The sequence below is a fragment of the Elgaria multicarinata genome, chromosome 17 (assembly GCF_023053635.1).
Source record: "Elgaria multicarinata webbii isolate HBS135686 ecotype San Diego chromosome 17, rElgMul1.1.pri, whole genome shotgun sequence".
Classification (NCBI taxonomy): Eukaryota; Metazoa; Chordata; class Lepidosauria; order Squamata; family Anguidae; genus Elgaria; species Elgaria multicarinata.
This window is the reverse complement of record NC_086187.1, coordinates 29,218,674-29,242,116: the sequence shown is the minus strand read 5'-3', so window position 1 is coordinate 29,242,116 and position 23,443 is coordinate 29,218,674. Positions and strand designations below refer to the sequence as shown.

The 23,443-nt window shown below is 54.7% G+C and overlaps 2 protein-coding genes across 2 annotated transcripts in view; one reads left to right on the top strand and one right to left on the bottom strand.

Annotated features, from left to right (window-relative positions):
• The window catches only part of POLR3K (RNA polymerase III subunit K), a 181,344-nt gene that overhangs the window by 34,004 nt on the left and 123,897 nt on the right, over positions 1–23,443 (bottom strand). The window lies entirely within an intron of this gene.
• On the top strand, positions 668–23,192 carry SRL (sarcalumenin). Its single transcript, XM_063143145.1, has 12 exons — positions 668–729; positions 1,023–1,099; positions 1,276–1,431; positions 1,533–1,683; positions 8,763–10,201; positions 13,144–13,266; positions 14,867–14,962; positions 16,688–16,723; positions 19,002–19,118; positions 20,547–20,780; positions 21,132–22,608; positions 22,648–23,192. Exons 1-11 carry the CDS (start codon positions 668–670, stop codon positions 21,941–21,943), a joined length of 3,303 nt encoding a protein of 1,100 aa, XP_062999215.1. The 3' UTR covers positions 21,944–22,608; positions 22,648–23,192.

Sequence of the window (23,443 nt, the reverse complement as noted above, 5' to 3'; positions counted from 1 at the left end):
CAACTGGAGCATATGTAGGCTCACTGCCTCTGAGGTTGGAGGTGGCATGTAGCCCTCAGGACCGGTAGCCATGGATCGCCGCCACCTCCAGGAATTTATCCAACCCCCTTTTAAAGCCAACCAAATTGGTGACAATCGCTACATCTTGTGGAAGTGAGTTCCACAGTTTAACTGTGTGCTCTGTGAAGAAGTCCTTCCTTTTATCTGTCCTGAATCTCCCACCCATCAGCTTCATGGGATGATGGACCCTTTGGGTTCTAGGATTAGATGAGAAGGAGAAAAATGTCTCCTTGTCCATTTTGTCCACACTAGGCATCATTTTAAATGACCCCCTAAACTCAACTGTCCCAGGACCTGTCACCTTTCCTCATAGGGGAGTTGCCTCCGCCCCTGGATCATTTGCGTTGCCCAAAATGCTTACTCGGCAGAACCTGCTGCTTGGGGACTTTGACATCTTTTTTAAGGTTCTTTCCCAAACCTCTGTGGTGGAGGCAAACCATCTCCTCTGGGGTCCTAAGGCTGCAGTTTTTAATCCGAGGGGAGATGGTTTGGCCAAGACATTTTGCAGGGGAGCCGGGGGGGGGGGAGTCCCTTGCGGGGCGTTTGGCTGGCCTTTGTCCTGCGCTGGTGTCCCCTCTGTGCCCCTGCCTGTGCGGCTTCTGCAGCCATGAGGAGAGCTCACCTCTGCTCTGCACTGAGCGTGGGAAGGGCACAAACCGACCCTCCACGGTGAGGGGGGGGGGGGGGGCTTGTGCCTGGCCCTCAAGCTGCTGCTGGAAAGTTGGGGTCTGTTTTTTGAAGGCTTCCTGGGTGATTTCAAAGGGTTCGGGTCTCCCTCAAGCCGCTCACCTGACTCCCTGCTGCTGGGGCTGCCCTTCCTTTGCCCTGCCACCACTTTGGGGGCCACGCTCAGTGGCCCATCGGCCTTTTCCATTTTGGTAGCAGCAGCTGCCCAAATCTCAGCCGCCTAGGTCCATGCCCGTGCACCGGGTTTCAACTTTGTGTGCGTGCCACCGACACAGGCCCACGCGCCTGGGCCCCGAGATGCGCTGCAGCAGCTCTAAGGGGCATCCAGCGCCAAACCCAACTTCGCAGCCGTGTAACCTGGCAGTGGCCTGAGGGGTCTCGGCCACACCTCCCAGCTTGAACTGGTCTTCCCATCAGCCCTTTGCTCAAGTGACCCCGTTCCCCTCCTGCATGGGTGTAGATGCCCCGGGGGTAGTCCGGAGGACTAGCGCCTTGAATTGCTGCCAGGCCGGCTTGCTTGGGCTGCAGGGCCCCCGGCGGCGGCGCCCCCCACTCCGTCCCTCCGTGCCTGCCTGCCTGCCTGCCTGCCTCTTGGGGACTCCCGGGGGCTGGCGAGGGGGCCGGGGCTGCCCTCCGCTTGCTCCACCTCCCCTCTCCCTACTTGGGGCTGCTGCCTCTGGCTCGGTGAGTGACACGCGAGCTGAAGCGGCGGGGCAGGGAGGGGCCTCCGGCAGTCCGGCCCCAGGCAGGCACCCTCTGTGCGCCCCTGCGACCACGCCGGCCAGCTGCCCGAGCCGCAGCCTCCGCCAGCCCGCCGTGCTCTCGCCAGCGGCCTGGGAGGGAGCGAAGGCAGCGCCCGGCGGCCGCCGCCATGAAGGGACTGGGGCTGTTCTGCTGCTGCTGCTGCCTGGCCCCGCTCCTGCTCCTCGGCACCGCGGCAGGTACGAGACCGGCGCCCGGGCCCTCGCTGGCTGCTCCCCCGCCCGAGGCACGTGGCTGCTGGCCCGGCGGGGCCCGGCGCCCTCCACGGGCGCCCTCGCTGCTGGGCTGCAGGCGACACCTGCCCAAGGAGCCGGAGCTGTCTGGGGGGTGGCTGCAGCCGGCGAAGGCGAGCGGGGTGGGGGCGCGCAGCCTGCCCGGAGGCGTCGCATCGTCTGCGGGGAGCCCGCCGCCGGAGGGGGCCGAGGGGGCGGGCTGAGATCGCGGGCCTGCTCCCTCCCGGCGGGGCCTCGGCTGCCAAGCCCAGGGGCGCACCTGCGAGTGATGGGCCTGTGGACTGGGCGGGGGGGGGGCGGAGGGGAGGGAGAGGGCGGCGGCGGCCCCTTCCTGCAGCAGGGCGGACAGCCGCCGCGGCCCAGCCCCGCAGGCGCTGCCCGCTGCCCGGTCTCCGGGGCGCCCGCGGGCGGAGGGGCGCGCGTGCCGCCCGGCCTTCCCCTTGATCGCCCTTGAGTTAATTCGGTCTCTCCGGCCGGGCGCTGTATTCTCAGCTGCCTCCGTGCGGCTAAGAATGGAAACAGGCGTGTAACTGGACCCCCCGGACTCCCCCTCCCGCGTGCCTCCGCGCCCCTCCCCCCGCCGCCCCCGCACCTTGCTCGCCGCGGCCAGCTCAGCTGCTGCCTTCTCACACAGGGCTCGGGGCTGTGCGTTTCGTCCTTTTAAGGCCATCCTTTCTCATTCCCAAGAACAAAAGGGTCCCGGGGTCCCGTCCCCGCACCGGGGCCTCCTGCGTGACCCACGATGGGGGGGGGCTGTTCTTCCCCCTTTGTACTGGAGCTTGATGCGCCCCAACAGCCCTGGACCCCTTGCGCAGTTCGGTGGAGGGGCAGAACATTCTGGGCAGCTGGGCCAAGGCGGGGGCTGAGCCTGGCTGGCTGGCTGGAGCCCCCTCGGGGCAGGAAAGGCAGGCCGGGCTTGTAAGGGGCTGCCCACCTACCGGCACGCACGTGCCTCCTCCCGCCTCTCTCTCCCATCCCAGGCACCGGGTGTCTCAGGGCTTAATTTCTCACACAAGAGGTGCTGGGGCTTAAGCCGGTGTGGACGTGGCCCGCTGTAATCTGGAAAGCCTTCCCTCAGGTGGTTGGCTGAACCCTTCTTGCCCTTGTACTGAAAACAGCTCCCGGGGCTAAGGCCTTGGGCTGGAGGCACGGTGGAGGAGGTGGGGCTCCTGTGGCTGGGAAGGCAGCTCCCGGCCCTCCTGCTGCGGAGCTGGCCGAGCACGGCCTTGTGCCAGGCTTGCGCTAGCTGGCTGGCTGGCTGGCTGCAGACACCGCAGGGTGAGCTGGCTCCAAGGGCCCTCCGTCCGTCCGTCTGAGGGGGCAGAGACACTTTCTCTTCTGGAGTTGGCAGCTACTGAGCCTGCTCCAATCAATGACGGCTTTGGGTCCGCTGAGCAGCTGTTGGGTGCCCCGTTCAGTGCCAAACCTTAACCCTGTTGCAAACAAGCCTTGCGTTTTAGTTTGTGGATTGCATAAAAATAATAATTGCTTGCGCCAGAACAGATGTGTTCGTCTTTAAGGTGCCACCTGTGCCTTCGATGTTTTTGCTGTAAGAGCAGTCCTCCGCTCTTTTGCTGACACGGCTGCCCCTCTGGAAGGTATCAACGGTGTGTGTCTCGGCCTGCCCTTTCTGGGCTTCTCAAGGCCCGGCACTGTGTCTACATCCCCCAGGCCCTTGGGGTCAATCCCTTTTAAAAGCCACTCAAAAACCCAAGCAAAGAGATCACTGCCCAGTTCCCAAAGAGCTTCAGAGGGGGCCGGAAGCCAAAGCAAGGGGTGCTTGTACGATGCAGCAGAAGAGTTTGTGGCCGCTCCGTGGCTGGCGATTCGTTAGCACCCGGCCCGCTGCTAATTGCTGCAGAGGTGATGTCTGCACAGGCCGATCAGTGGATTCTGAGGGGTGGAGAGAACACACTGCAGCTGGCTATATTTCTACAGCCGGGGTGGGGTGCTCAGCCAATGTCAGCCAATCCTAGCTGCTGGGGCTTTTGCATGGCTATTTGAGCTTAGGAAGGAGCTCCAGCCCCGTACCCAAACACTGGCCCATTTAGCTGAGGCTAGTGGCCCACTGCAGGTTTGACGATTATTATTTATTTATATAGCACCATCAATGTACATGGTGCTGTACAGAGTAAAACAGTAAATAGCAAGACTCTGCCGCATAGGCTTACAATCTAATAAAATCATAGTAAAACAATAAGGAGGGGAAGAGAAGGCAAACAGGCACAGGGTAGGGTAAGCAGGCACAGGGTAGGGTAAAACTAACAGTATAAGGTCTGCACAACATCTGAGTTTGAGGAGGGGGCTCTGGGCAAAAGAAGGCCAGCAGAGAGACAGCTCCTCGGAGAAGCTCAGGTCAGCAGGGAGGCCCGGCCCCCTCCCTGCCCTTCCCGAAGGTGCTCTTTCTCAGGACAGTTCTGGCCTGCCTTCCTGCCGTCCTCCCCTTCCAGTTTACTCATGTAAATTGTTGAAAGCCGGGGGGGGGGGCATTAAAGCTCTTCTGAGTTCTTGACCCTGGCAGCAGAAACTCCCTCCTTGCTTGAGCAGCCAGCCAGACTTTCCACCAGGTGTGAAGTCCTGCCATGCATCAAATGCACAGCCACTCAGGCCCAGAGAAAACAATGATAGTGCCAGGCACAGAGCTGGGCTATTTTAAGATGACAGCAGGGATATTCCCCTCGAAGCCAGGGCCCAATCAGAGCTATCCTGAAGTAGAGACCTGTACAGCTCAAAGGTCTGCACCCTTATTCAGGGTTTGGGGCCATACTAGGCTCCCACACACACATTGCAGTCCATGATATTTATGCTTCTTTCTATGCCTCCCCCTGAAAGCTGTTTAGCATCCCCTCCAATCACAAAGCCCCCTTGACTGCTTGGGGGGCAGAGGCTGTGAAGCCTGATGCTTCTCCCTTCCTTGGCAGCCTGGGAAAGGTAGGGCTGGGCATCCCCCCTCTGCCTTTGTGGGGGGGGCATCTCTTGTGGCGCAGAGCAAATGCCCCCTCCCCCGGGCCTCTGTGGCAGCCTTTGAGCCATTCTGAACTGGCCCCCAGGGCATCTCTTAGGCTGCAACCATTTCAGGGGAGACTGACTGCATTGGGTCTGTTTATTTTGCAACCAAGGGAGCATTTCTGAGCACCCCTGGGCCACGTGTGAACGTTGTTTATTGTAAGAAACAAGGCAGGAGAGAGAAATGGAACGCAGTACGGGAGTCGTATGCTAGATGGATGTAACAAACTGCTTCAGGCAGACATGTATTTATTGGTTTCCTTGGCTTCTGGCCTGAAGGCCTGACCCAAGCGCAGCGTGCGCGTGCAGTGGGTCGGGAGCACAAAGGAGCTCTGTGTGTGTGTGTGTGTGTGTGTGTGTGTGTGTGTGTGTTCACATGCGTCTCCCATTCTGGTTCTGTGCAGCAGAGGAGCTCCTGGAGGTGGGGCGTTGCGCCCACAGCCGTGAGTGGCAATGCGCCGTTGCCCCAGCGATTCTGAGCAGTGCACGCTCTTTAGCAAAGCTATGACTGCGGTGGAGGCCGCTTTGTGACTGAGGGCTGTTGCTGCCTCCCTCTCACCTGTTCGCCTCTCCCTGCGGCCTGCCTTGAATATGCCTCAGGAGAGAAGAGGCGACAGGACTGGCGCCCGGCCCATGCAGCTTCATGTGGAGGGGGGCGGGAGGGAGACCACAGCAGGGAAAGTGGGCCCACTCAGCCCAGAGGCCAAGCTGAGTGCAGCCCAAAGGTGCCATCGGGACCGAGAGCCAGGATGGGCCAGGTGTTCTGTTGCAACAAGCCAAGGTTTACCGGTCTTGTAATGTGTGGAAGGGTTAGGGTTTGACGTCGGTGAGAGGATAGCCTCTTTGGCATGCCAGGCTCGGGGAAACTGCCCCAAGCTGGAGGGGGTCAGAAGTACTGGCCCAGGGCACCAGGGCACGGATTGCTGCCAGTAGCAGTGGGATGTCCCTGATGGGATGGCTTCAGCTGCAAGAATCAGGGCAGGCTGAGTTCCTCGATGCCGTTTCCTTCACCTGAGGCGCTTTGGGGCTGTCGGGGGCTTGAATGAGTGGCGGCTTTCATGCCTTCCGCCACGCGGAGTGGACCGGATTGGCTCACAGACGTGTCTCCCACTGGGGGCAGCAGCAGTTTTTGTCGTAGGGAGTTGTGGCAGATTCAAGCTCTGCCTGTAAAGGAAGAGGTGGTGGCGATGGCGGGGGGGGGGGGGCACGGACACCCGAGACTCTCCGCAGCCATGGCCTACCTTGCCCCCCTCCCTGCCCCCCCCACCCCGGAACTTGGCCTGCAGTAGAAGGCTGACCTGCTCACCTAGCTTTCTGTGGCTCCCTTTGCTTTTTTGGCAGGGCGCCCGTACAGTACTGTACGGCGCGTCCCAGAGGCATTGCGGAGTGTCAGCTTACAAGAGGCTTGTGGAGACATGCCTGAGCTGCTCCTCCACGACCCCCCCACCCCATCCCACCCAGAGGCAGGAATGAGGACTCGCTCCCTCCTCCCCTCCCTCCTATGGCGATGGCCCTCAATGGAGATGGTTGCAAGACCTTTTTGGGGTGCTTGCGAGGGGGGAGGTGAGGGGAGGGGGGGCCAGGCAGGGCGGGCGGGTGAGCTGCCCAGGGGGTTTCTTGGGCCCTGAGTGTCTCCCGGCAGCAGACGTTTCTCCCACCCACTTGCCAGAGGTATTTTTAGCCCGATGAGGAAGGCCGACGGGTGTTAAGCCCGTAACCTTCAGCCCGTTTTGCTGCAAAGCCATCATCCATTTGCCATCTGCAGCTCAGCACAATTTGGTGCCCGATATAGTTAAAGGTCCCAGTTTGGGGGCAGTGAGGGCAAGGAGGAAGGGAAGGGCTCCTTATAGAATGTCTCTAAGGTCGCAGGAGGTGAGGGGCCAGGAGACCCCATAACCCCCTGCCCTTCCCATTTAGGGAGCTTTTTTTGACACCTCACCCTGCCCCACCCTGAGAATGATTCAGCCTCCCCACCTTTCACTGCAGAGGCCTCCAGGAAGAGCAAACCGTGGTGGGTGGCGCTCAGCTCCAGAGACCTAGCCTGCCTCTGGGCAAATGCTAAGCAGAGGGAGGAATGCAGGCCGTGGTGCCATCTGAGGAGGGCGTTGGGGCAGAGGTCCAGGACCCCAGCCCAGCCCATCTTGGACGAAGCAAAGCCATGCGTGTGGCCATCTGAAGAGCGAAGGGTGGGTGGGTGTCAGTTCAGAGTCTGAAATGCACCGTGTGAAGGACTTCCTTTTGCCTGAAACTCCCACAGTTCAGCTTGGGGGGACGAGACTGTTGGTTTCTGGGATAAGGAGCGAGGGAGAGAAACGTTCCCCTGTCCTCTTTCTCTTGGGTCTTCTGGGTGCCACAGAAGGAGCCCATGGGGAGCCCACATGGCCCCAGTTATGTGGGCCCCAGTTATGGACCCCATAAAACTGGGATGGCGGGGGGACAACTTTGTGCTCTGCCATTGCTGTGTTTAAAGACTGGCCTGAGAGCACAGCCACGGGGGGTGGGGGGTCCTTTGGGAATGCACCCCCTTCCTTCCAGGGCCTGCTCCGTTCCCTCGGGCGTGGGCCCACAGCCGGGAAACCCGGTACAAAGGGAGAGCCATCCGTCCGTGGCATGTGGGGTGCGGCCCTTGTGGGAGGGTGGATTATGCTTCTGAGCTGCAGCTGTTTCTAATGGAGGCGGCATCATTTCAGGCGTCTGTTGGTGAAGAAGAAATGTTTGGGGGTGGCTGCGGAGAGGGCAAGGGACCCCTCGTCTCTTCTCCCCTCCCTCATGGGATGCGGGCCACATCCCCTCTCTGGTTTCTCTGGTGCAGAAACACCCTGAATAAAATGGGCACTGGGCCTGCCCTGTGGGGTGGGGTGGGACGGGACATGGACCCCCACAACGCTGTCACCATGCAGCCTCTCAACCCAGATGGAGCCAGATTTGAGTGACATACGCGCCCTCTGGACTGGGCTCATGTTTTCCAGAAATGGCAACTGGAGAAAGAAAAGGGGTGCCCATTCTGCCATCTGCTGCCCTCAACGACAGCTTCCTGGTGCTTCTGTCTTAGGCTGGCCCCGGTGTCCGCCCAGAGAGCAGGGATGTCTGGAGCAACGGCGGTTTGGCACAGGAGTCGCTACCTAATGATGGGCGGGAGGGGCAGGGAACATGCAGTAGCCGCAAGGAAACGTTTTTAGTTAAAACATCTGCATCCTGACAGGGGAAATGTCCTTTGTCACGGCTCCTATTTCCAGCTTGGCATTCTCTGCTCAGACAGCCTGTTGGCAGGAAACCTCTCTGGGCAGGAGGGCCCTTGCTTCTGTCTGTTGTAGCATCCTTTGCTAGGATATGCAGGCAACAAAGGGACCGGGCTCCTTAACTGTACCATCAATATTTCAGAAGGATCCATGTTCTGTGAGTCTGGGCAAGCACAGCTGTAGGAAGGCTACTCAAGACAGAGCCCTGGCCTCCTCTTTTTTTTAAAGAAGTCTTTCCTGGCCCACAATGGGAGAGAAAGCAGGGAGGGACCAAGGCAGGTAACTGAGACCAGGAAACCTCCAGGTGCACTTCATTTTGCGTCTCCTGGCCAGGCTGTCAATAAAGCCTCGGGATATGCCAAACCCTCCGAAAAGCCTTCCAGCACCGTGGCTCCCTTTTGAGCTGCTGATTTTCCTTCCCCAGCAGCTTTCTTTGTCTGCTTGTAGACCAGAAAGGCAAGAAGCCCAGCAAAGAAGGCCAGGAGGCTTGCTAAGGACTGCCTGTGTAATCCAAGATATATTCCCTCCGGCCGGCACCTGTTTGCACCCAGTTTATTGATAGGAGCAGGGAAAGCAAGCTGGATTCCAGGCCTGGTGGTTGGGATAGGATTGAACATGTATTTATAAGAGCCTCAAAATGCACTCCAGTTTCCGTCTAATTTTCCTTGGGCAGGGAGCCTCACCCGGAGTCCCGTTTGCAGAAACAGGCAGGCTGTTTTGAGGAGAGAGGCAGGCCGGGCACAGGTCAAACTGACTGATCCTGTTCTAACCATTTAGAACTGCAAGTTTCTGCCCCGGATGGCACAGACGACGCTGCCAGCTTTGTGGAGGGCAGCTTGTGGCCAGGAGACCAAAGCCTCGTGGAGGAGAGGGTGCTTTATGGAGATGTTGCTGCCATGCCTCCTGGGATGGGCATCCCCCTGCAGCCCCCCGGCAGTCACCAGGAGGAAGCTGCCGCCATGGACACGCGGGGAAGGACGACCCTTGCCGATGGCTCCACCAGGGCGGGTGCCGCTCCGGATGTCCGTGATGACCCCTCGGAAGCTGGCAGCCTAGAAGGAAAAGAAGTCCCCGCTGCCGGCCCAGAGGACGCCCCTGGCGGAAGGCATGATGTGGATGGGCAAGAAGAAGGAGAAGAAGGTGGGCCCATCCTGGTGGAAGAGGCTGAGCCACAGTCTGTGGGCAACACGGAAGAGGGGATGCTGGCTGGTGAGGACGCCCCAGAGGATAAGCAGGGCCACCTTGAGCGTGATGGCCAAGAAGACTCGGTCCCTGGAGCAAGTGGAGAACCCGTTCAGAGCCTTCCCCGGCCCGTTGATGCAAGAGAGAAGGAGGAAACGTCTCCTCAGGAGGAGAACAGCACACTTGCCACTGGCTTGGGCAAAGAACGTGGAGGCACCCTTGGGGAGGGGGATGCCTTAAGCGAGGCCTCCCCAACAAGGGACACGTTGGAGGCACCGGACACCACCCAGCAGGGACCACAGGAGTCAGAGGGGCCACGGGAGCCTGGGGAGGCAGAGGAAGGGGGTAGTAGCCACAGAGAGGAAGAAGGAGCAGGGAGGAAAACAGAAGATGGGCCTGAGCAGGTGGAGGCAGAGGATTCCGACGAGGAAGAAGAGGCCACTGTGGCCAGGGCACCAGATGCCAGCCCTGATGAAGAAGGAGGCGATTCCGATGAAGAAGGAGGCGATTCCGATGAAGAAGGAGGCGATTCTGATGAAGAAGGAGGCGATTCCAATGAAGAAGATGATTCCGATGAAGCTGAAGGAGAGGATTCTGATGAAAGTCAGGCCCTATCAGAGGAAGACGACAAAGATGAAGTAGCAGCAGCAGAGGAGGAGGCAATCTTGGTCGAAGAAAAGATTTCTCAGGCAGAAGAGCGGGGAAAAGAGGTTCCCCTGGAAGAGGGAGAGGGCCATTCCATTGCGCAAGGAGTAGAACATGAGAAAGAGGGTGCTGGCTGGGGGGAAAGTGTGGACAAGGTGGAGTCAGAAGAGTCCCCCAACAGAGATGGCAGCCCAGGAGATGCTCACCTCCATCGCCAAGAACGGGACCTGAGTGAAACAGACATGGCCCCTGGCTCTCCCAGCAGTGGGGATGAGGAGAGGCCTTCTGGACAAGCCCAGCCCGCCCTGGCTGCAGACACAGCAACCGAAGCAGCAGGTCACAGCCATCCCCCAGCCCCCGAGGTCACTGGCCGGCTCAGCCAGAGAGGTTCTGCTTCCTTCATCTTACATTGGCATGCTAAATCAAATGGTTCCTTCCTGCAGTGGCCCCGGCAGGCCTAACCTGGTTGCCCTCCCTGCTGCTGAATGCTTTTGCTCATGAGTATGAGCCGAGCAGGAACTGGCAAAGGGAGCCTGCAGGCAGGCGGGCGGGCAGGGGCTCACCCTGGGGATAGCAACTGCCAAAAGGTCAGCTCCAGATGAGAGAAGGGCATTTCAGGTGTTTAGGGGTGATCCAAAACAAGCAAGCACAGTGTGCCTTGTGGAGTGTCTGCGTTTTCCCGCTTTTCTGTTGGATGCAAACCTCTAGCCTGTTTCAACCCTGCAGAGCCCTTTGGGTTGTGCTCAGAGATAACCAGTGTAGCATTTCTAAGGCAGAGAGTGGAAAAGCTGAACCAGCAAAGCTACTTAAAGGTGGTTGTAATCTTGCAAGAATCCCAGGTCTCTGTGAAGCTAAGTAGTTCTTTTTCTTCCTCTTCTTCAGCAAGATGACAGAGTTAACAACATATTGTTCAATAATAATAATAGCAACAACAACAACAGCTAAGTAGAGTATAATTATTGATTTAAAAGGAACAAACTTCACCCACGAACTTACAATCTCAAACACATTTTAATTCTCAGGCATGTTGCGCTGGGCTTCCTGTGCCCAAACACAAATGAGTTTCCTCCAGTATTTGGATAAACTTCCCAAAGGAATTCACTCTTTGATAGTTAATCTTGGAGGCCCTCACACCACCCCAAGGTGTTCGTTTTTTAAGAATATGGGGTGTCCAACGTGCACTGAGAAGGAATACAGGGTTTCCAGCCGCTACAAGGAAGGTTCTGAAAGGCATGAATTGTTCTGCTGTCTTCCAAAGGCAGTCAGTTGCTGGCAAGGCTTTCAGGAGGGGGTTCCTCATAATGAAGACGTTGGCATAGTGTAAATTCCATGCCAGTGATGCTATGATCACCTGCCATGGGGTGGGGGCAGGAAGCAGCGTCCCTTTGTCAATGCTGCTCTCGGAGGACACACGGCTGAGGCCAACGTGTAACCAGAGCTGCATCCCGGGGCTATTTTGGGGGACGGGAAAGGGCCTCTCTCCAGCTCTCGGCTGCCCTGTGTGGTTGGCTTGGCCCAACTCCCAGCCTGCAGCACAGACTTGCACGGGCAAGCATGTTCTGTAAGCCACACACACACACACACACACACACACACACACAGCAGTGCCTCCACGCAGGGCTCCTCTCACTCCCAGGGACGTGGGAAGGAAATGGGACCCGGTTGACCGAGGGGCAGCCCTTGTGCGTTGGCCCAAAGAGGCAGGGCAGGAGGAGGGGCGTCCTGCCTGGGCTCAGTCATACAGCAGGGCAAGCATGACTATTGTGCCTTGTACCTGAGGGCAACAGGCCAGCCTGGAGGGGGGCTTGGGGCGGCCAGGTGGTGCACACACACCTCTGTCCCCCAACACCTCATCTCCACTCCCCACCTTCCAGCATCTGCCACCTGCCTCACTCTGCCTAATGGTAGGGCCGGCTCTGACAATACCACGGGAAGAAATCACACGTATCTCTTACTTTCTGGACCTTCAAGGTGCTGACAGCCAAAGGAATATAAAATAATACTGAAAAAGATCTTTAAAGTCAACCGTAATGCAATACGATAGTAAAAGCAACAACTAAACCGTTAAAAAACAACCCATCCAATAAGCCTCATGGATAAGACAAAACCAGAGCAGCATCAAATGAAGTGTGCGCCGTCCCCTGCTGTGCGCGCATGCATGCGTGTGTGAGGGGTGTGTGTGTAGGGTGCCTGTGCTGCCCCCTTTGCAGCTTTGGAACGTCATCCTTACTTTTATGGGGTTTAAATTGATTGATGCTATTTATTTCTTTTATTGTTGAATTCTTCATTTATTTGTTTTTAAGGCTATGTTTTCATTAGGGTGTTGTTAATGTGGGTTTTATTGGCAGTGGCCTTGAGTGCTTTTCTTTTTTTTCTGGCAGAAAGGCAGGATAGAAATTTAACAAACAAACAAATGTCCTTTAAGGGCACATCTGGGCAGTGGTTTTGAAAGGGGCCCAGAGACCGTCATGGAGAGGATTGCGTGCTCACCTTGAGCCCTTTCCCCAGCTGTCCTGGGGTACCATCAGCTTGGTAACATCAAAGCAGCCACTTCCAGAGGGTCCGTGGGGGGAGGGGGGGCATCCTTGATCACCCAGGGTTTCTCAAATTCCTTTGGAAGTGCTTCCCTGGACACAAACCACAGCTCTTGAGAGACAGGAGAGAGGCTGGCAACCCTGGCCCATGACATGCCCACTGCAACACAGCTCTCTCAAGTCCGCAAGTGACGTTTCAGGCATTGTTGTTGCTCCAGGAGTAGGGAAGCTCATGTTGGTAATTCAGATATAAAACCTGAATGGGTGGGAATGTGCATTGGATTTTTAAATGTCCCCGCTCCAGTTTCTGTTTTGCATTAACAAGTTGATCCAGTGTGTTTTGGGAAGGTGTTCTCTGGCATATTTTCAGTGCTTTTCCCTGTGTGTGTGTGTGTGTGTGTGTGTGTGTGTGTGTGAGAGAGAGAGAGAGAGAGAGAGAGAGAGAGAGAGAGAGAGAGAGAGAGAGTCTTCTCTCCTTGGTCCTCACTGTGAAGTCGGAATGCAGCAGCCTCTAAATTTAGAAGATTCTCCTCCTCCTCCTCCTCCTCCTCCTCCGGCAGCTGCTGGCCCCTTGCCAGGTGGAGTTCCAGCCACTCTTGGCACTGGCGGAAATCTTGTTGGGGAGGGGAGGCCGTGGGTGGGGGGAGGACACAGTCTGCACGAGGGAACGTCACCGGGTGCTAAAGAGCTGAATGAACACACCATGTGGAAAAGCTCCCCCCCACCCCTCCCCCCGACCCCTCCCCGCCACTAGCCGGCCCTGGATCCCTCCTGTGTGACTGGCCTGTAGCTGAGAGGCTGTCTTTGCTCACCCTGCAGATGAAGTGGAGGGCTCTGGGGAGCCCACCTCCAGAGACCGCTCCCACATTGACAGCACCTTGAAGCTGAAGGAGGAAAAACCAGCAGACGACTACTCAGGTAACAGCAGGGCAGGGCACCTGCGGGGGCCGGGGGGGGGCTGGGAGGAGGAGGAGGAGAAGGACGCACACATACCCCCTCCCTCATGTGATGCTCAGCACCATCTGCCTGGCAGCTCCTGCTTCCCAGTGGGGTCCCCAGCTCATTTCACACGGGGGTCCCTGAAGCACAGAGACCCAACTGCATTTTATCTTTGTAGCCCCCTCCCTCATTACCTAGGACCCCGCAGCCCGAAGGGTGTCATGGCCATAAATCATCACTGACAAATGTCGCCCCTCTCAGCCACATGGCCTGCTCCCCCCCCAACACTCCCCCCCCCCGTCAGGGTGTGGGTGAACACGGGAAACTGCTTTATACGGAGTCAGACCTTCAGAGCACCCAGCCCCGCATTGTCAACCCTGACCAGCAGCCTGGCGCCACAATCAGCTACCAGAAGGGTTCAGGAGGGAGAGAGGGAGGGGGAGAGAATGAGTAAGTGAGCTAAGGAATTAGAATAACTGATGATGCACTTTTTCTTTTTTTTACTCCAGATGGCATTTTATTCACCCAGGCATTTTTAATTTATTGAAACAGTTTTAAGGATTTTGTCTATTTTATTTTTTAATTGTGATATTTCTTATACACTGCCCTGAAATTCATATAGGTGTAAGGGTGGTCTATAAATGGTTTTAACGAATAAACAAATTAATCCCCCGCACCCTGGTTCCCTGGGACTCCTGTCATTGCCACCTTTCGCCACTGGGTGTCCCCATCTGCAAGGGAAGAAGCGGCTCTGGCCAAGTCCGCCTCCTCCTCCTCCTCCTCCTCCTCCTCCTCAGGTAGGGTGGATCCAGATTGTTACCTGTCAGCAACCTCCCCACCCCCAGGCCGACAGCCCCCCTCCTCTCCATGCATGAGGTGGGGCAGCCCTTTCTGTCTGAGGCTGAAGCATCCCACATGGTGGACTGCAGAGATCGAAAGACTTGGAACAGCCTTCCCTGGCCTCCAAAGCGCAGCCAGCCAGCCAGCCACATATGCCAGGCAAATGTGGCAAATGACCGAGTTATCTACCGGAGACTCTCTGGTTTCTGCTAAAGCAGCCAGTGGAATGCCAGATGCCATCTTGCTAGTGTGGAAACTGCCTGAGAGCATTGCAGAAGTCCTTTGGGCCAAAGACAGGCAGCGAGTTGGGCAGAGGGCCACTGTGGGCCGCAGGGCTTGCAAATGCCAGAAGCCACATCCTGGCACTGCTCAGGAGGGCCACCCATGAAAGGAACAGACTCATCCTGGAATTTCTTATTCCAAGAACATGTCGAATCTACTCCCGTCCCACATTTTAAAAGGACAGGTGGTCTCCTCCCATATATACCTGCCCGGAATCTACCATCATTTTGTAGAGGCCCTCCTTGGGTTGCCCCTGCCACATGAAGTGAGGCAAGGGGCTACTAGAGAGAGGGCCTTTTGGTGGTGCCACACTGGTTCTGGAATGCACTCCCCAGGGAGGCTCGCCTGGCGCCTACGTGCCTTCTGACTCTCACAAGACTCCTCATCACATGGGGCAGTGGCAGAGGGCCTGGCCTGGCTTCTGATGTGTTGCTGTTGGCCCCCTCCTTCATTGCAGGCACGCTGCAGCGGCTGAGGAAGATCTACCACACCTCCATCAAGCCCTTGGAGCAGTCGTACAAGTACAATGAACTACGGCAGCATGAAATCACAGGTAAGGTAGGCAGGACAGGGAGGCATTGAGCAGGGCTGCTGCCCAGCTCTAGGCATTTCAAGGCTGGCCTTGCAGGGGAGCTGAACCGTTGCTTTGGGGAAGGAAGAGGCTGAGAATTCTTTGTTTCTCAAGACTGCTCTTTAGAAAGGTTGTCACACAGAGGAGGGCCAGGATCTCTTCTCGATCCTCCCAGAGTGCAGGATACAGACTAACGGGCTCAAGTTAAAGGAAGCCAGATTCCGGCTGGGCAGCAGGAAAAACTTCCTGACTATTAGAGCAGTATGACAATGGAACCAATTACCCAAGGAGGTTGTGGGTTCTCCCACACTAGAGACCTCCAAGAGGCATCTGGACAGCCATCTCAGGGATGCTTTAGGGTAGATTCGTGCAATGAGCAGGGGGTTGGACTCGATGGCCTTAAAGGCCCCTTCCAACTCTACCTTTCTATGACTGTGTCTAAAGCGGTCCTGTCATGTCCCATGCAGCCAGGGCTTGTGCAACTGAGGCATGGAGGATAGGACAACTTAGGGACTCAGGTTGCTGCTGCTGGAAGGAGAACTAGAAACTCAGAAATGGGACCTGCAACAAAAAGTTGCAGTGTGGAGTGATCGTGTTTCACTCTTCCAGTCAGCCACGTAACTTACTTATGTATTTATTGCATTTCTTAGCCACCTTTTAAGACTTTCCTCAAGTGGCTTACCATGCCCAGGGCCTGCCTGCCTTTGATCTCCCCGTTCCTAATGTCATAGAATCATCAGAAGCTGCCTTATACCTTGGTCCATCCTGCCCAGTATTGTCAACATTGACTGGCAGGAAAGGTGCTCAGGGCTTCAGCCAGTCCTACTGAATAAGACAAGATTGAACCTGGGACCATCTGCATGCAAAGTTGGCGCTCCTCCATTGGGCCATGGTCCCTGAGCTCATGTCCCGTGAGTCCCTCCCTCTGAAGAAGGTCAAGGGAGAGGGTGCCCTGTGAAAGTATGTCAGCCACAGGGCTGCCTCATGGAACGTCTCCCCCTCTACCAAACTCCCAGGCCACGATGTTCTTCACGGGAGGCCCTGGGGTCTGTGCCGTGGCCTATGGAATTCTGTTTGGCGATGGCACAGAGGTGGCCTTCTCTGCAGTGGCACCCGCCCTGCGGAAGGATCTCCCCTCCAAAGTGTATCAGGCCTCAACGCTGGCATATTTTAGATGTTTACTGAAAACATATCTGTTTGCTTTGGCTTTTGTCAACGCTATCTTTGTATCAGCCTCATGATACTATTCCGCGTGGTTGTGGGTGTGCAAGCATGGCCTTTTTCATTTGTTTTTATTCGTTTGTAAACTGCTTCAAGGTTTGTTTCCAATGAGACGTGGCATACAAATATTGTTAATAAATAAATAAATACTTGGTAGTAAACTCTTGGTTCAGCCCCCCACCCAAAAAAATTGGGATGGGATTTGCATGTTATTCCTGTGGGAAAAGGTGTTTTGGTTGCATGAGCTCCTTCTGTGAGTGAATGAATCATTCATGATTCCAGTCTCTTTTACTGGGGTAAGAGGGCAGCCAAAGGAATTGGAATGATCCATTGGTCCTAAATCCTTTCCTGGAGACGGCTGAAGCCCATCTTCAGTTCTTGATTGAGCCCCGATCCAAGCACACGCCGCCCTCCCCCCTCCTCAAGCCCTTTCCTACTCACGTTGCTTTTTCTCTCCTCCTGGCCCTCTCCTCTCCTGCCTATCAGCTTACCCTGGACGCACCTTGGGCTCTTCAGCCACAGGTGGGTATGGCTACCTGTCACTTGCATGTGAATGAAACTCCTCCCAGGTAGCCTCTCGCTGCTGATCAAAGAAACCCAAATATGTTGCCATTCCCTCCTCCCTCGTCCCATGCTGAGCAGAATCGCGTGCCAGACCGGAAGCAAAATATCCTCCTGCCTTCTGCCTCTTTGTTCGCCCGGGCTTGGCTTCCCACGCCAGCAGCACCAGCACCAGCACCACTCGCAGGCCTTTTCTACATGGTTGACTGAGCTGGGCTTTTTTTGACACCAGAGGGGTAGCTGTGGTAATCTAGTGTGGCAGAAGCTTTTGTGGCTATAAACACAAAAACTTCCCTCTTTCCTTGGGACTGCATTGGAACTATTAGAGGGAGCTGCCTCATGCATGCCTCCCCTGCCCTGTGGCCAGAGGACGGGCCTTTGATGCCTGCAGGAGCTGGCACTGGTGCTAAGAGGTGTCATGTAAGTGGCCAGCCTTTGCCCCTGCCCCAAGACAGGGAGGTGGCAGGGTAGCTCTCAAGCCTTCTAACCTGGCCCAGCACAAGAGCGTCCCATTCCAAAGGCATCTCTAGGAGGCCTCCAAGTGACGGTCTGGAGGTCCCTGGTGGTCACTTCAGACAATGTAGGAAATGAACACTACAGTGATAACATCTTCCTTCTTCCAATGTGCCAGTGTGGGCACGGAATACAACACAGGAGACTGACTGAAGTCTCCCCAGGAGGGAGGAGGTGCTGCTAAATGTTTTTTGGTGTAACCTTTTGGAGACAATACTTGCATATGTACATGCAGCCATCATAAGGCTCTCTCTCATGGTTTTATGGCTGTGTGTGTGTAGGTGAGTGCATTTATTGATTGATTGATTGATTGATTGATTACATTTCTATACCGCCCAATAGCCGAAGCTCTCTGGGCGGTTCACAAGAATTAAAACCATAATAAAACAACCAACATGTTAAAAGCACAATTACAAAATACAGTATAAAAAGCACAACCAGGATAAAACCATGCAACAAAATTGATATAAGATTAAAATACAGAGTTAGAACAGTAACATTTAAATTTAAGTTAAAATTAAGTGTTAAAATACTGAGCGAATAAAAAGGTCTTCAGCTGGCGACGAAAGCAGTACAGTACGACGAAAGCAGTACATATTCAGAGTGCATGAATATGTAACCTATGCACAGAGTATATATTAGCACAGCTATATACAAGTGTGGTATAGCTATAGAAGTAAGTAAATGCATCAAGTGACGTAGCGCATAGCTAAAGGAGAGTGCTCCTTTCTTCATGCACACGCAGGCCATAATCCATTGTGGAGTGAGGCACGCATGAGTCCATCAGTCCTCTCCCTCTCTGTCATCCTGAGGCTTTTCTCTGGGGTAGCGTACACAACCTAAAGCAGGATCAGGGTTGAGGTTCAGTGCTGCTCTAACCACGTCACCAAAAGCTCTTGATCAAAGCTCCAATCAGCTCTGGAGACCTGGGAGAAGGGGGCCTCCTGTGTTGACTTCTCAGATGTGTGTGGCTGCTTGCTTCATGGGTAGGACTATGGGAGGCGACTTCCCTGGGGACCCTCCCTGGGGATCACCCAACCACCTGTCATGGAAGCCATCCAGAGAAGGGAAATCAGAGAGCAAAAGGGTCACATAGAGCAATGCTCTTCTCCCAAATCCTACCTGGATTCAGCCCACTTCAGCCTTCTAAAGGGTTTTTCACACATGATACATTTCCTACACAACTTTCACTTCTATGTGTGTCACCCATCCTGTGTGACAAGCACATCTATGCCTATTTCACCAGACAGGAAGTCTCAGCAAGTGATGGGTTCCCTCTGCGTACACACTGCAAACTGGGCAATTTCACACTCAACACTGTTTACCCAGGGTGTGTGCAAACTAAATAGTGTAAGAAACTGGGCATCCCATGGGAAGGAGGACTGGCATGGCTAAGAGAAGTCCATTTAAGATCCCAGCTGCTTGAACTGTTCCTGCTGGTGGATATGATGATGGCTGCCAGCAAGTGAGCCGTGTGTGTGTGTGTGTGTGTGTGTGTGTGTGTGTGTGTGCGCGTGCGCGCGCGCGCATTGCACTGGCATTATGATACCTTCATCCCTGGCTTGCCTTGATTGCCCTGAGGGAGGAATGGGATAGTTTTTGGGGCTAACTAGGGAATGTTCCTGTGGGCTTGGAGGGTCCAGATAAATATTCGGGGGCTGGGTCTTCTTTGGAAAAAAAATTCAGGGACGTGCCTGAAATGGCTGCTTTTCCCTTCCCCTTGCAGATGGAGAGATTACTTCCAAGCCGATGGTGCTGTTCCTGGGACCATGGAGTGTTGGCAAATCCACCATGGTCAACTACCTCCTGGGGCTGGACAACACTCCATACCAGCTCTACACAGGTAGAGCACCTTTCTGCTTGTCCCCAGCCTATTGCAGCCTTAGGCCCCAGGCCCCAACTGCTACAGAAAAGGGATTGTCAGGGTCACTACAGAGCAGAAAGACCTGGAGCAGGAGGAGTCGGACAGTGAGATCCCTGAGCCTGCATATGCCCAAGCTTGAGAGCCCTCTTCAAGAGCACAAGGGAAGAGAGGGGTGACTAGCAAGCAGGCACTTTGAGGCCTCTGGATTGACCAGATAAGGACATCAGAAGTGCCCTGATGCTGGATCAGACCAAGGGTCCATCTAGTCCAACACTCTGTTCACACAGTAGCCAAGCAGCCATCGGCCAGGGACCATCAAGCAAGACATGGCGCAAAAGCACCCTCCCACCCATGTTCCCCAGCAACTGGTGCACACAGGCTTACTGCTTCGGATACTGGATGCATATTGGAGGATGCAAGACAGGCTCCACCATTTCTAGCTGTGGCTCAGCCCCTCTCTGCCCTGCCTCGACTTTGCTCTGCCTCAGTCACACAGTCAGGGGCAGAAAGCACACTCCGCCCTGCTGCCTGGGGGTCAGCTGAGCCCAGAGACCTCCCATCAGAGCGGCTTCCCCCTGCAGGTGGCTGCCCGGCTGCCAGAACCACAGTGGCAGGAACTTGCATTTTCTGGCTTCTCTGCATGGAGCCAATTAATTTCAGCAGGTGTGACCTTTCCCTTTCTCTCCTTCCCCCCACCACCAGCCTGGGCTTCCTATCCCTTTGATCCCCAATCTCAGCCCAGAAGAGATCTTCTGAGTTAAGTTCTCTATTGAAATATCGTTTCTCAGCTGAACAAGTGGAACTTCACCGTCAGGGTTCCTTTTCTGCCCAAGATGTGTTGGGGTGCTTGGATCCTGGAACAAAATCCTTCTAAACTCAGTGCAGCTCTAGAAACTGTGGCAGAGAACACAGAGATACGTGCTAGTGAAAGCTCATTAAATGACCATGTCATTTAATCAAGAAGCTATTTCTCTAAATAGGAACACAGTGGTGAAACTGTGTGCTGGGTTGGCCAGAGCACTACAAAAAGGGTCCTGGAAGAGGCACCTGAATTTTCCTGCACTTGCTTGGCTTTGGGGAGCTGAGTTTGGAATGTTGTTGCAAGGTGACCATTCCAAAGCCACTCAGGCCTCATCTACGCCAAGCAGGATACTGCAGTATGAAAGCGGTATATAAAAGGCAGGATCCACACCAAGCAGGATATAGTGGTATGAAAGCAGTATATGGTATGTGTCAATGGGTCCCAACAGTTGTCAGTACACTTCAATACCGCTATAAAGCAGTAGTATGGCTCCTGCCTTTTATATACCGCTTTCATACCGCAATATCCTGTTTGGTGTAGATGAGGCCTCAGTTTGGTGGGGTGTCAGTTCACCTAAAAACTTGTTTTGCCTCCTTCTTGCGCAGGGGCTGAGCCAACCACCTCAGAGTTCACTGTCATCATGCACGGCCCCAAGCTCAAGACCATTGAAGGCATTGTGATGGCTGCGGACAGCGCCCGCTCTTTCTCGCCTCTTGAGAAGTTTGGGCAGAACTTTCTGGAGAAGCTGATAGGGATCGAGGTCCCTCATAAACTTTTGGAGAGAGTGACATTTGTGGACACCCCTGGGATCATTGAAAACCGAAAGCAGCAGGAACGAGGTAAAGGGCTGTTCTTTGCACATTCAGAGGATCTTGAGATGAAAGCAAAGCCTGATTGTGGGAAATGGCAGAGGGGGCGGGGTCTATTCTGATCTCTACACTCCTGTTGTGAAACCACACTCCCGTTCATTGGAATGCCGCTTTTCTCCTTGTGTCCAGAGATAATTGCTGATAGGGTGGTGGTCTTCCTGGGTTTGGCATTAGGGGTCCTGAAGCGTGAGTCCCCAGTGATGTGGAGCTAAGGCTGGTAGCCATACTCCTCCTCCTCCTCCTCCTCCTCCTCATGTTCCAGACACCAGGGATCCCCTGGCCTCCAACTTGACGTTGTTCTCCCTGCTCTCTGCCTCACAGGCTACCCATTCAATGATGTCTGCCAGTGGTTCATCGACAGAGCTGACCTCATCTTTGTTGTATTTGACCCCACAAAGCTGGACGTGGGACTGGAACTAGAGATGCTTTTCCGGCAGCTGAAGGGACGGGAATCTCAGATCAGGATAATTCTGAACAAAGCTGACAGCCTGGCCACACAAGAGCTCATGCGAGTGTACGGGGCCTTGTTCTGGAGCCTGGCTCCACTGATCAATGTCACTGAGCCCCCCAGGGTCTACGTCAGCTCCTTCTGGCCCCTGGAATACCAAGCTGACACCCACCGAGAACTCTTCTTGAAAGAAGAGATCTCCCTCCTGGAAGATCTGAACCAGGTGATTGAGAACAGGCTGGAGAACAAGATCGCCTTCATCCGCCAACATGCCATCCGGGTTCGCATCCATGCGCTTTTAGTGGATCGCTACTTGCAGACCTACAAGGATAAAATGACCTTCTTCAGTGACGGAGAGCTTGTGTTCAAGGACATTGTAGAGGACCCAGACAAGTTCTACATCTTTAAGTCAATCCTAGCTAAGACCAATGTCAGCAAGTTCGACCTCCCCAATCGCGAAGCGTACAAGGACTTCTTTGGCATCAACCCCATTAACACCTTCAAGCTACTTGCTCAGCAGTGTTCCTACATGGGGGGCTGCTTCCTGGAGAAGATCGAGAGGGCCATCACACGTGAGCTGCCGGATCTCTTGGGCAGCATTGGCCTGGGCAAGAAGCCCAGTGTCCTGTCCTGTGACACAACTGGCTGTGGCGAAACCCCAAAGAACCGTTACAAGAAACATTAACAGGCAGGCTGTCCTCTGTAACCACTCCTGTGTTCCTGTTGATGAATGAGCTTATGTCTTATCTGTCCAAGAAGCCAAGGTTTGTTAACCCTTCGAGTGCCACACTGGCAAGATCTAATATACACTGAGGACATCAGAGTCATCGGCGATCCACGGCAGGGAAGTTGGGTGGGGTTAGGGAAGAGAATAAAACACTGTGAATTATTATCTAATCTTTGTTATTTTAAATAGGAAGCCGTATATTGAGCTGTAAGTCAAAAGGAGGAACATGTCTGCAGACACAGTCACCTGGCCCTCACCTAGGCTAAGCACACAGGGAGGAGGAAGGAAGGAAGGAAGCATTGGAGTGCTGAGAAATGGTGAAAGAGATGAGACTTTTGACATCAGGGGAGGCACAAACTAGACACAGTTCTTGCAGCACCTTGACTGCTGTACATGGGATTGAGGACCATAATGCTTGTTGCATGTATCCCACTGTTCTTTCTGGGACTCGCAGGTCACCAGCATCTGCTCTTTATGAGCATGTCCTCAGCTGCATCTTAGCATTCTTCTGGGCATCTGTTGTTCCTGCTCCAAAATGAAAGGATCCAGACTGCCTTTTATCTGGATTCTGCCCTGTCTGTAAAAACAAGGCATTTCCCCAATCCTTGGCTCAGAAAGGGCAGGTGCCCAGCACAGGTGCCTCTAGTATACGTCACTTGAAGCCTGGCCTTTTGGGGGTCCTTTTGGGGAGTCATGTTTGGGATGGAGGGTGCTTTGTGTGTGTGCATGGACACAGGAATCTGCTGGTACAAGTCTAAAATTGTCAGTCATAGCACTTCTTTGGTTAGGAGTTGATATATTAAGAGGCTGTGCCACATGTTTGCTGGTATCTGAGCTTCAATATTGCCTCCTGCCTTTAGCTGCTGCTGTTCTTTCAGGCTTCATACTATGGGTTAACGTGAGTTTTCTCTGTCCACATTTTATCTGCTTTCACAGTTCATTTGTCTCCCTGTATCCCACCATGTAACTTTGTGGTGAGCTGTAAATAGCTATTTCTTAAGTTAGAACTGATGTCACTTCCTTGTACATGGCAAAGGAGAAGCAGCCCCACCCCGGGCAATGCTGAGCATGAACTGGAGACATGAGGGGGCTTTTGCAATGGGTAGTCAGTGGTAAATGGGGAAGTCCAGGCCTTACACCATGATGGAGCACTTTCTGCCTGGAAAGGGGACCTGCGAGGATTACAACTTCCAGACAGTTTGAAGGGAAGCTCCGTCTGAACATCAGGAAAAACGTCCTGACTGTTAGAGCAGTAGGACAGTGGAACTAGTTACCTAGGGAGGTTGTGGTCTCTCCCACACTAGAGGCATTCAAGAGGCAGCTGGACAGCCCCCCTGTCAGGGATGCTTTAGGATGAATTCCTGCATTGAGCAGGGGGTTGGACTCGATGGCCTTATAGGCACCTTCCAACTCTACTATTCTATGATTCTATGGTATAACATGCTTGTGTTCCTTATT